The 12,620-nt window shown below is 40.7% G+C and overlaps 1 protein-coding gene across 2 annotated transcripts in view; it reads right to left on the bottom strand.

Annotated features, from left to right (window-relative positions):
* Positions 1 to 12,620, bottom strand: part of EIF5B (eukaryotic translation initiation factor 5B) — a 78,532-nt gene that overhangs the window by 14,134 nt on the left and 51,778 nt on the right. For both annotated transcript variants that reach the window (XM_032765379.2, XM_032765380.2), the window contains exons 12-14: positions 9,918 to 10,028; positions 3,337 to 3,404; positions 1,758 to 1,899 (exon numbers count right to left, since the gene is read on the bottom strand). In XM_032765379.2, the coding sequence (XP_032621270.1) occupies positions 1,758 to 1,899; positions 3,337 to 3,404; positions 9,918 to 10,028 (321 nt within the window). The remainder of the gene's footprint in view (positions 1 to 1,757; positions 1,900 to 3,336; positions 3,405 to 9,917; positions 10,029 to 12,620) is intronic.

The raw sequence follows: 12,620 nt of genomic DNA, 5'->3' as shown, positions 1-12,620 counted from the left end.
AGTTTAAGACAAAACAAGTGGGAAAAGATTTTAGTCTTCCAGCTTCCCAAGAACATGACTCCCTTAAGTCATTACTTTTTTTATGAAATGTTCTTGGTGTTTATATACAGTAAAGAAAGGATACACAAAGCCCTGGCCTAAAGGATATTTAACTATTTCTAAAAACGTATTTCAAAAGCTTTTTGTTGAAGTTAGAACTCCTTTCCTGCAACTGCACAACAGAAACTGAGTCAATATCAACAGCAATTTGTTTTGTTTTGTTTTTTTTAAAGAAGATGTGTTCAGAACAGGCATCAAAAACAATAAAAAGACATTACAGAATTTAGGGTAATTCCCAAAGTAAGTTTTAAAGTAGGTAGGTCATGTTTAGCGCAAGGCATTATGGTCATTTCATTCAAATCTCTACTTAAGATTTGCTTCTTCCACAATGCTCATAAGAGGTATGTAAATTAAGACCTTTTTAACTGCGCCATAAAGTAGTACACATACCTACACTGAGTAACATGATTCTATTGCTGTGACGATCTTCATCACTCTTTACCTTTTTTAACCCTCGCACATTGCATCACATCTAGAAGTTAGACTATGGAGCTCATTGAGAAAAGGACCATGTCCCCAGGCACTTTACAGAACAGACGCAACATGGAGGTGTTTAAAAAAAAAGTAAGATTTGAGGGCCTCCATAATTAAGGTTTAAGACGCTTTCAAGGTCAAACCTCCCTCACCGCCATCTCCCAACCAGTAGACAAGAGTCCTTTCAGTAATTGAACAAAGGTTTCTCAACTCCCTGCCACTCTTAATTCTTAATATTTACTTAATACTTTGAAATCGTAATGCAGTTCTTTTGCAGTATGTATTAACACTCATTGAAAAAAAAAAAAAGACTGCCGGTGTGTCCCATAATTATGGCAAAGCGATCCGAACACAATTCGTTTTCTTAGCACCATCTATGTAACCAACTTTAATATGTACATGAGAGCTGTAACATCAGGGTTCCTGTAGTGTCTTAGTTTTTCTTTTCTATACAAATATTTAAATTGAAGCATATATTAAAGTGGTTTTTTAATCTTTATTTTGTAAGAAATCAAAATGTCTATCAGCATACCTGAAAATGCTGGCCAACTATTCCATTTTAAACACAAATTAATTACATTAACATATTTTTCCTCTACACTTTGTCACTTAATGCTGTAGTACTTGAAACCAGTCCTTACAATGTATTTAAATTTGCTCAGTGTTCTGCTGTGACACTGAAACCTGTCTCAAACAACTTCTGTGGTTAGTTTAGAAGACCCACCTCAGAAGATGCCATCGCTTGGCTAGACAACTATGCACACGCTAAATAAATAGTTAAAAGGGGAGCAGAATCATACTCCACCTTTCAATTTTACAAGGTAAAAAAAAGGAGACAAGGTATCACCCCAACTAATTTACAGAAGTATATTACAGAATGATTGAAGAACAATTTCCAGTAATATGAACCACACAAAAGAGCCATTAGACGAACTGAATAATATAATTTTCTTTAAGGAGACTCCTTAAACTGCTCTGCTAAGTCTATGAAAATCTAATAATTATTCTCAGTTTCATTTACAGAAAAGATGCAAGTCAATGGAAAGACAACTAAGAACCACAGCTTCAGCTCTTACAGTGGGTTGATGGCACTGTTCATAAACACAATTAAATTAACAGACAAAATAGCACAGTATGTATTTGATACTGAATTTTCTAAATAAATCTTTGAAAGGCCATCTTACCTTGTTGAGTGCTACAATAAAGGGACATTTCTTGGATTTCAGCAGGTTTATAGATTCAATTGTCTGGGGCTCCAAACCATGCATGATATCAACTACTAGAATAGCAATATCACAAAGTGAGCTTCCTCGATTTCTTAGGTTGCTGTGGCATAGGGAAAGAAAGACTGTCATTCATACAGTAATCAGAATATTCCATAATTTTTTTTATTAGAAATTATTAGTTCTTTTAACATCAGAATCAACTGATGTTTACCCAACAAGAAGTGAAAATCTTGTGATTTTCATTAAGACGCTGCCACGTTACTCTCTATTCCCAAGAACAAGGAAGACTGATTAAGTGACATAGCAGCTATATGACATTCATAGAGGATCACTTCCAAAACATATTATAGAGTGTTTCTATAAGTCCAAGTCCAATAACAAAAGAATAAATTTGTGGAAGAATTTGTAGGCAAACCTATTGGGAGGTGTAATAATCAGCAAACAATATTAGCTATCACACTTTTTCGAACTTATTCTTTTTGAGCAAGATTATTAAGAAGGTGATTGAAAATTGCTCTACAGGTCCTAAATCAGATCACTGTAATTCAGTTTTGAATTTAAGTATGGGCAGAGACTGCACTGATTGTATTCTTTAATACCCTAGCAATAAACGAAGTTCAGGTAATCCATGCAGATTTATTATATCTTCAGTCTCTAACCACGTTAACCAAGAGGTCAATTACTCCTACTTCCCTCAGAAAGTTAACACACTGCACAATTAACTTATTCACATGTTGATGCTGACTGTTTCCTCATGTTGCTGAGCTTATAACTGAGGTTATGTACACTGTGTTAAATGTAGTACGTTATTTATCTGCTGGAGCAGAAGGAAGTTTGCTATGAAGATGCTGAGTTAGTGATCATCTACAGGAATGGGCTGCGTAGGTATTGGAGTACAGCTAAAAGGTGTTCTATAACCTGGCATTACATAGCCTGCAAGGGTGTTGTTGGAGGATATCACATTTAACCAACCGTAATCAATCCCGTTTATGTTAAGTTTTCATCAGAGATTCATTAGGATCCTGAATTAATACGTAAAATATATAGGAGACCTTTTAAGAAAGTTAGCTTTCATAATCTCCAACGTCCAAACTCATTTAGGCTCTATAACAAGCCAAAATTTAGGTCACTGACTACTTATCTAGAGACTAAGATGGGAAAAAGTCTTTTCCCTAAACACTTAAGTTACATTTCACAGATAAGCACTGTTTTCTCCCAGTTAAGTTTTTATATTCACTATTCAAAGATAAAGATTGCCTTCACATGCTCTTCTAAATAGAACAGTTTGACCACGGATGGGAAAATTATATACACGTTTCATCCACAAGTGATTAGATACAAAATGCAAATGTAAATCAAGGCATATCCCTTGTCAGATACAAAAATGAATTTTTTTAGAAATGTAAAGATATACAGTAAGTAGCAGATTCATCCTAAATTCTATAATTCAGTTAAGTACCTATGCCTATATTAACAGTTAAGTCTTATGATCAGTTATTAACAAGACCCTTCACCACATAACAACAGAAAAAGTTACCTGAAAGACTCATGTCCTGGAGTATCAATTATCAGCATTCCTGGAATTTTTACGTTCTCTCTGTCAAACTAACATTTTCAAATATTAGCCATCTTGAGAAAATTATGTAAGAAAATAAACTTAATTTAGAGCCTCAACAGTAGTCATAGATTTCAAATATCCAACTAAGTGTTTTAAGAAGGGCCAACACCCTTACCCTAACAACAGCTCTTAAGAATGCCATGATGTCATGATAAAAGCAAAGCCAGTTGGGTAAAGGACACTCAAAATGACGACATCATATAAGGAGAGGTTACTTGCCTTGTACAGTAACTAGAAGTCTTTGAGATGTGTCCTACTCTGTGTGCCTAATTCAGAATGCGTGTGCACCGTGGACTCTTACCGAGATTTTGTCAGCAACGTCCATGCCTGTCCTCTAGATAGCCTCATGCTCTGGTACAAGGGTATATGGTGGGGAGAGGGGGGCAGATTCGCTGCCACTCCAATTCCTTCTGAACCACAAAAGCTCAGCGAGACGACTATGGCAGAGGGGAAGGAGGATGGCTAGTGGAGCACCCATAGGGACACACACATCTCAAAGAACTCCAGTCACTCCACAAGGTAAGTAACCTTCCTTTTTTCAAGCAGTGTCCCTATGGATGCTCCACTTCAGGAGATTCCTGAGCAGTACATCAATTACAGAGGTGGGTACCGAGGAGGCAGATCCATTACAGACGATAAAACAGCACCACCAAAAGGTGTACCAGCACTGGAAGCAAGCATAATAGCGCAGTGCTGGGAAAATTTGTGCAGTTAAGACCAGGTAGCTGCTCTGGAGATGTCTGAGACAGGCACATTTTCAGTAGGGTCACAGAGGTAGACTGAGCCCTGGTGGAATGGGCAATCAGCCTAGAAGAGGGACAAGTCCGCGCAGATTTATAACAGGTTAAGACGCATCTTTAACCCATTTGGACAGTCTTTGGGTAGAGATTGGGGGCCCTTTCATGAATTCCACGACAGAGATGAAGACCCTAGGAAAAGTCCTAAATGACTTAGTTCTGTCAAGGTAAAAGGTGACAGCCCTTCTTACATCCAGTCTATGGAGGCTTGCTTCATCTCTTGAAGAGCGAGGCTTGGGCTAAAACACTGGTAGACGAATCTCCTGATTAAATGTGGAATTCTGAAGAAACATTAGAAAAGAAGTGTGGATGTGAACAGAGTGTCACTTTATCATGATAGAACATCATGTACAGTGGGTCACCCATCAGGGTTCTTATCCTTCTGGCCGAGATGAAGACAAGGAACAAGGTCTGAGGGACAAATGGAGGAGGGAACAATGCCCCATATGTTCAAATGGAGGTTAAGTTGAGGTCCCATGGTAGAGCTGGCTCCTTGACAGGAGGGAAAAGATTGAACAGGCCTATAATAAACCTGGTAGTGGAAGGGTGAGTGAAGACTGAAAACTCCTCAGTGAGGGACAATGAAAATCAGCGATGGCAACTTGGTGAACCTCAATTAAACTCAGCAACAATTCCTGTGGTTTTTAAATTCAACAGGCAATCAAGAATGCATGCCAGGCAGCACTTGAAAGTAGGTATAGAAAGTGGCTGTACCAAGCTGGGAAGTGTTTCCACTTCTGCAAGTAAGTTTTCCTTCTTGAAGGTTTTAAGCTATGAAGTAGTACTCTTTGTATCACTGGAGAGCGGTCTTGTTCTATACCAGAGAGCCATCTAGGAGGATGTTCTTGAGTAGAAGCACCAAGAGGTTGGAAGGGGTGATGGATCTTGACTTCTCAGTGAAGAGATGTGCTGATACCAGAAGGTGAAGAAGAAGCTGTCAAGACATGCACACATGCTCTGGTAACCACACCTCTCTCTGCCACAGCAGTGCTATGAGGATGGCTACTAATTTCTCCTGTTTCAATTGGTTTAGGACCTTGAGCAGTAATGGCCTTGAGGGATAAGCCTATAGCAAAATTCAAGGCCAAGGAATGACTAGAACATCTCTTGTTGAGCTGCAGCTGTGCCCTCCTCTCAAACAGAATCATCTGCACTTTGTATTGGATGGTGTCGCAGAGACAGCCATCACCAGATCAACCCAAGTAAAATGCATCCTTCAGAACATAGAATCATACAATATCAGGGTTGGAAGGGACCTCAGGAGGTCATCTAGTCCAACCCCCTGTTCAAAGCAGGACCAATCCCCAACTAGATCATCCCAGCCAGGGCTTTGTCAAGCCTGACCTTAAAAACCTCTAAGGAAGAAGATTCCATCACCTCCCTAGGTAACCCTTTCCAGTGCTTCACCACCATCCTAGTGAAAGTTTTTTTCCTAATATCCAACCTAAACCTCCCCCACTGCAACTTGAGACCACTACTCCTTGTTCTGTCATCTGGTACCACTGAGAACAGTCTAGATCCATCCTCTTTGGAACCCCCTTTCAGGTAGTTGAAAGCAGCTATCAAATCCCCCCTCATTCTTCTCTTCTGCAGACTAAACAACCCCAGTTCCCTCAGCCTCTCCTCATCAGTCATGTGCTCTAGCCCCCTAATCATTTTTGTTGCCCTCCACTGGACTCTTTCCAATTTTTCCACAGCCTTCTTGTAGCGTGGGGCCCAAAACTGGACACAGTACTCCAGATGAGGCCTCACCAACGTCGAATAGAGGGGAATGATCACATTCCTCAATCTGCTGGCAATGCCCCTACTTATACAGCCAAATGCAGTTAGCCGTCTTGGAAACAAGGGCACACTATTGACTCATATCCAGCTAGGTCCTTTTCTGCAGAACTGCTTCCTAGCCATTTGGTCCCTAGTCTGTAACAGTGAATGGGATTCTTCCGTCTTAAGTACAGGACTCTGCACTTGTCCTTGTTGAACCTCATCAGGTTTCTTTTGGCCCAATCCTCTAATTTGTCTAGGTGTCTCTGTATCCTATCCCTACCCTCCAGCGTATCTACCATTCCTCCCAGTTGTGGCTGATCCATCTGCTGATTGTTCTCTGTGAGGGTTGTGAGGCTGGGCTCTGGGCCCTGAACTAGCTGGGTGAGACGGGTCTGTCTGTGTCTTAGTGAGGGCCATGCTACATGTTGCTTTTCAGCTCCCACTCAGGACTGAGATGAAAGCGCCAGCTGAGGGAGTTCGCCACTGCGTTCTGCAGTCCTGGCAGATAAACCTCTGAGATCTGTTTGTGGTGTGATATGCAGCAGTTTTATTCTGATGGGGCAATCCCTGATGTGGGTCAGGAAGTGCTGGCAAACATAAACCACTCTGAGCTTGATAAGATGAAGGATCACTTCCTTAGGAGTTCATTTGTCCTGAGCTGTGAAGTTCTGAAAGTGCACATCATTGGGAGGCATCTGTAGTGATGATCCTCATGGGATGAGGATGCAAGAACATAACTCCCATACACATCTTTTGTGGATCCTTCCACCAATTTAGAGAATCGAGGACCCTTCAAGGTACGGACACCCATTTCGACAGAGTGTGCCTGGTGTAGACCATTCTGAGCCAGGTTCAAAGACACCAGAAGTGTAGTCCTGCTAAGAGTGCCACAAACGTACAGACTGCCATATAGCTCAGAAGTGAGAGGTAAGCCCTTGCTGTGTTTGTGGGCTCAGGTGTATTTAATCCAGTGTTGTGTTTAAACTGAATTGTTTGGTAATGCCAATTAAAGGAGTAAACGGTTGTATACACTGACCACTTACAGGGTCAATTGACCTGCAGTACCTGAACTGTCCAGTAAAGTGCTGGACAGTGCAGAACACACATTTTTGAGGAAAATCTGGGATTGGGAGTGTGTTGAGGTCACCCTGTAAGTGGCAAGCAAGGCTGGTGGATGCCAGAGTGTTGACTGGAGTGTGCTGGCAGCTAAACACAGACATTCGCCTTGTTACCAGCATGCTGTTTGGCTGTTGGTGAGGAGCCCAAGTTGGGAGTTACAGCAACAAAGCATTATGAGGCACACAGGGTTACACAGCAGGTGGTGACAACCCCAGAACCTGACAGAAGCATAATAGTCTTATCCAGCAGGGAGGAAGGTGGTGCTGCTTCTTCTCTTCATTGCTCCTGTTCATCTGCAAGTTCCTCCTGTGGAATAGGATCCTAGGACAGCAGTTGTTGCTTTTGAAGTGTCCTCTTACATGATGGGACCCTCTCGAACTAGTTGCTATAAAGGACCAATAAGCCCATTGAAAAGGGACACATAGGAAGGGGACAGGATCCCAGGCTTGTTCTTGCCAGGCTTGCTGGGTATATGGCCAGCAGGGAGTAACTTCATCAGGCTGCACTGCCATGAGGAAGGCTGAAATGGGAGAATAGAAGGGCCTTGTACAGACACCTCATAATCAGATGAGTTGTCATCTACCACATCTGTTGGAGGGGCAAGTGGTGCTGGTACCGGCAGTCGAGTGGGTATGGGCGACCAGAGGGGATCAAATAACCACACAGGAACTGGAGGTTGAATCTGGTTTGTAGTGAGACAGTAACAGAGAATATGTCAAATCAGAAATGCCTCTCAGTAACCCCAATGGGTTTTTGTGGAATCAGTGACTGCATTGATACCAGATGGTAGGTCAAGTCAGTACAAGAGAAGGTCTCTCTTGATACCCTTGAGAGACAGTGACTCACGTTCTTCCAGGATCCAAAGATCCTTGTGGAAAAGGAGCCTGGACAGTACTGTGTACTCCAGATAAGGACCTCAAGCATATCGGGTGATAGTGGAGATGGTACTAAAGTACAATCTTCTCTGTTGGCTAGGGAAGGTGCTACTGATGACATTTTTGGCTTAACCTTAGAGTCACTGTGCTTCAGAAGCCACTGCAGTTTAACAGACAGCTTCACGGTATATGGCATGGTTTTCTAGTTGATGATGAATCAGGGGCCACAGTGGTACCCTTGTCAGGACACAAGGTCTCCCAAGATTCAGACCGAAAGGGTAACTTTCCACTTCTCTTATCCTATTCCTCAGAACAGGGTCTCTTTTTTAAAAGTCTGGGTGCTTTTTATGGCTCTCTCGGGTCTTTGCTTAACACAGCAGCAGTGATTCAGTTGTAGGGGCTCTCTGAGCAACTGAATCCAGTTTACAGGGAGGTGACTTCAACCCCCTAGGTCTCAGGGAACACTCCATCAACAGGAGTTTTATCTTGTCCCCTCAGTTTTTCAGATGTACTTTTAAAAATTTTAAGTGGATTTGGGGGGGTGGGGGGAAGCTCAAGTGTTCATCACTGTTGGGGAGAAAAAGACCTGTGACAGGTCTGATAGGGTTGGAAGCCCAGGATTCTGGGCATAATCCCTTACTTGAAGTTTTGGTTTAAAGGTCTTAGTTAAAAAGGCCCAGACTGGGAAAACAAAAACGAGAAAGGGTAACCCCCACTCCCAAAAAGCACAAAATGTGCTAAATAACAGAAAAAGAAATAAAAGAACTGTCTAAGAAAAATAAGCAAAAGAGGTGGCAAACCACGTAGCTAGCTAAGAGACACTGATGTTCCATCTCGAGCTACAGGTGGCTGAGAAGGAACTCAAGTTGTGGTGCGTCTGCCCTTTCCCCACATATGCTCATAGCAGAGAATGAAGATCTCTAGGGCACAGAAAAGGACTCTGCTGATGCAAATTCCAATCATGAAGTGGAGGGCACATAAGGACACAACCTGAAGGAAAAGTAAACTTTCAGAAACTATATTTGATGTAGCAAATCTTCCAGCTTTTTAGAAACCAGGATATTGCTTTGACAAGACAGATGAAGTTAGGATTTCTACTGCATTAAACCCCGCTAAAGGGAACAAACTGACAGCTTTTGCCATCTCAACCATCTAGTACTTCCCACATCAGAGAAACAAAGTTCCAGTAGATTGTTTAAATGCTTTCAAGAATATTTTTGTATGAAACAACTTTTCTAAAAATGTGATTTGCTGATGGAGATTTCATGAACAGCTCTCCTGCAACTTACGATTGTTCTTCATATTGGATAAAATGTACTAGGAGTGCATTTTTTAATATTAAAAAAAGGTGGCTGAGTGGTTTTCTAGATAAAATCAAACTGCAATATTTCATTTATGGGGAAAACTAATGTCCCTTGGAAAGTGATCTTCAATGGCAACATCAGATTTCTAATACTGTGAATTTAAAAGTAAAGCTTGTTGCCTGTTAAACTTAGCGTGAGTGCATGCACTGAAATTAAGCAGAAACCATTTTAAAGCTCATTGAAGCAATGTAATAAAAATATCTGAGTATATTTTAACTTTCAAGAGTATTCCCAATTTCTACCCAAATGTCAGATTTTTGTCAATATAATCAACATATACATGCATAAATGCACTTTCTAGAATGAAGTAGATGACAGAAGGTGTTTTTTTTTTAAAAAAGATGGTCATTATAAATTTTATGCCAATGTTGTTACTCTGATTCAGAAATTAGAGTATCTCTTTAAAAAACAGTGAGAAGAATAAATTCAACCCAAATAACGAATATGTCAACTAGGTTTTTACATACACAAAAGCAGAAAAAAATGTTAGAAAATATCCCACCACAACATCTAGTAAGCAAGCAGATTGTTTTATGAACTTTTGGACCTCAATCTAAGGTCTCTGAAGTGTTGTTACTTACATTTTTCACCATCTTAGCTTGTTCATTAATGGCTTCCAGGGGAACATTAGTTGCTCCAATCTGCTGAGTGATACCACCTGCTTCACCATCTTGTACATGAGTATGACGGAGCTATAAAACCAAAGCAATAAAGGGTGTACTGAATGCACAGAGAAAACAATAGAAATAGGAACCTGCTTATAGAAGGGAATTTAAAATCCTATCTTGGAAGTGTCATTAATTATTTCCTATTTATTTTGCAGAGAAAGAGAGAGTGTGTATGTATGTATTTAAACTATGTCTTTATTTAGGAAGTGTAAGAACATAAGGATGGCCGTACCGAGTCAGACATATGGTCCATCTAGCCCAGTATCTTGACTTCTGACAGTGGCCAGTGCCAGACGCTTCAGAAGGAATGAACAAAATAGGAAATCATCAAGTGATATATCCTCTCATCCACTCCCAGCTTCTGGCTATCAGAGGCTTAGGGACACCCAGACCATGGGGTTGCATCTCTCACCACCTTGGCTAATAGCCAGTGATGGACCTATCCTCCATGAACTTATCTAATTTTTTTTTTTTTTGCCTTCACAAACAAGTTCCATGTGCTGACTGTGAAGAAGTACTTCTGTATGTTTGTTTTAAACCTGATGCCTATTAATTTCATCACATGACCCCTGGTTCTTATGCAATGTGAAGAGGAAAATAATTCCTTACTCACTTTTGCCACACCATTTGTGTTTTTATAGATCATTGTATCTTCCCTCAGACATCCCTTTTCTACACTGAACAGTCCCAGTCTTTAATTTCTCCTCATATGAAGGCTCTTCCATACCCCTAACCATTTTTGTTGCCCTTCTCTGTAGCTTTTCCAATTCTAATGTATCGTTTTTGAAATGGGGCTCCCACAGCTGCACATAGTACTGAAGGTGTGGTGGTACCAGGGATTTATATAGGGGCTTGATTATATTCTGTCTTATTACCTATCCCTTTCCTAACAGTTCCTAACATTGCTTGCTTTTTTTAATGCCACTGCACATTTAGATGATGTTTTCAGACACCTATTCATGATTACCCCAAAATCTTCTTCTTTAGCGGTAACAGCTAATTCAGAACACATTATTTAGCATGTATAATAGGGATTATTTTTTCCAATGTGCATTGTTTTGCACTTATCAACATTGAATTCCATTTGCCATTTTGTTGTCCTATCACCCAGTTTTGTGAGATCCCTTTATAAAACTCTTCATAGTCTGCTTTGGAGTTAACTATCTTGAGTAAATTTGCATCTCGTCTGCAAATTCTGCAACCTCACTCTTAACCCCCTTTTCCAGATCATTTATGAATACACTGAACAGCACAGGTCGCAGTACAGCTCCTTGGAGGACCTGCTATTTACATCTCTCCATTGTGAAAAATGATCACTTATTCCTACTCTGTTTCCTGTCTTTTAACAAGTTACTGATTCATGAGAGGATCTTCCTCTTAGCCCATGACTGCTTACTTTGTTTAAGAGCCTTTGGTGTGGGACCTTTTCAAAGGCTTTCTGGAAGTCTAAGTACACCTCCACCCTGATATAACGCTGTCCTTGGGAGCCAAAAAATCTTACCGTGTTATAGGTGAAACCATGTTACATCGAACTTGCTTTGATCCGCCGGAGTGCGCAGCCCTGACCCCCCGGAGCACTGCTTTACTGCGTTATACTGGGTCGCGTTATGTCGGGGTAGAGGTGTACACTATATCCACTGGATCACCCTTGTCCACATGCTTGTTGACCCCCTTACAGATTTCTAATAAGATTGGTGAGACATGATTCCCCTTTACAAAAGCTGTGTTGACTCTTCCCCAACATATTGTGTTCATCTTTGTGTCTGACAATTCTGTTCTTCACTATAGTTTCAACCAATTTGCCTGGTACTGAAGTCAGGCTTACTGGCCTGCAATTGCCAGGATCACCTCTGGAGCCTTTAAGAAAACAACAACAACAACAACAACAACACAACAACAGTACATTAGCTACTCTCCAACAAATCTGGTACAGAGGCTGATTAAACCAATAGGTTACATACCACAATTCTGCAGTTTCATATGTGAGATTCTTCGGAACTTTTGGGTGAATACCATCTGGAGTCTGGTGACTTAATACTGTTTAGCAATTTGTTATTCCAAAACCTCCTCTATTGACACCTCAATCTGGGACAATGCCTCAGATCTGTGACATAAAAAGAATGGCTCACACATGGGAACTTCCCTCACATCCTCTGCAGTGAAGACCAATGCAAAGAATTCATTTAGCTTCTCTGCAACGGCTTTTGTCTTCTCCGAATGCACCTTTAGCACTGTGATCATCTAGTGGCCCTACTGGTGTTCGGCAGGGTTCCTACTTCTGATGTACTTAATAAATTGCTGCCAGTCTTTGTGATTTTTGCTAGTTGCTCTTAAAATTTTCTTGCCCTGCCTAATTATATTTTCACACTTGACTTGCCAAAGTTTATGCTCCTTTATTTTCTACAGTAGGATTTGACTTTACATTTTTAAAGGATGCCTTTTTGCCGCTGTTATTTAGCCATAGTGGCATTTTTTGGGTTTTCATACTTTTTTTTATTAATTTTTTTATTTGAGGGTATGCATTTAGATTGAGCCTTTATTATGGTGTTTTTAAATTGTTTCCCATACAGCTTTCAGGCATTTCACTCTTTTGACTGTTCATTTCCATTTAGTTTC

This window comes from Chelonoidis abingdonii, chromosome 1 (genome assembly GCF_003597395.2).
Source record: "Chelonoidis abingdonii isolate Lonesome George chromosome 1, CheloAbing_2.0, whole genome shotgun sequence".
NCBI classification, from domain to species: domain Eukaryota; kingdom Metazoa; phylum Chordata; order Testudines; family Testudinidae; genus Chelonoidis; species Chelonoidis abingdonii.
The sequence above is the reverse complement of the archived record's forward strand: the minus strand, read 5'-3'. Positions and strand labels throughout refer to the sequence as shown.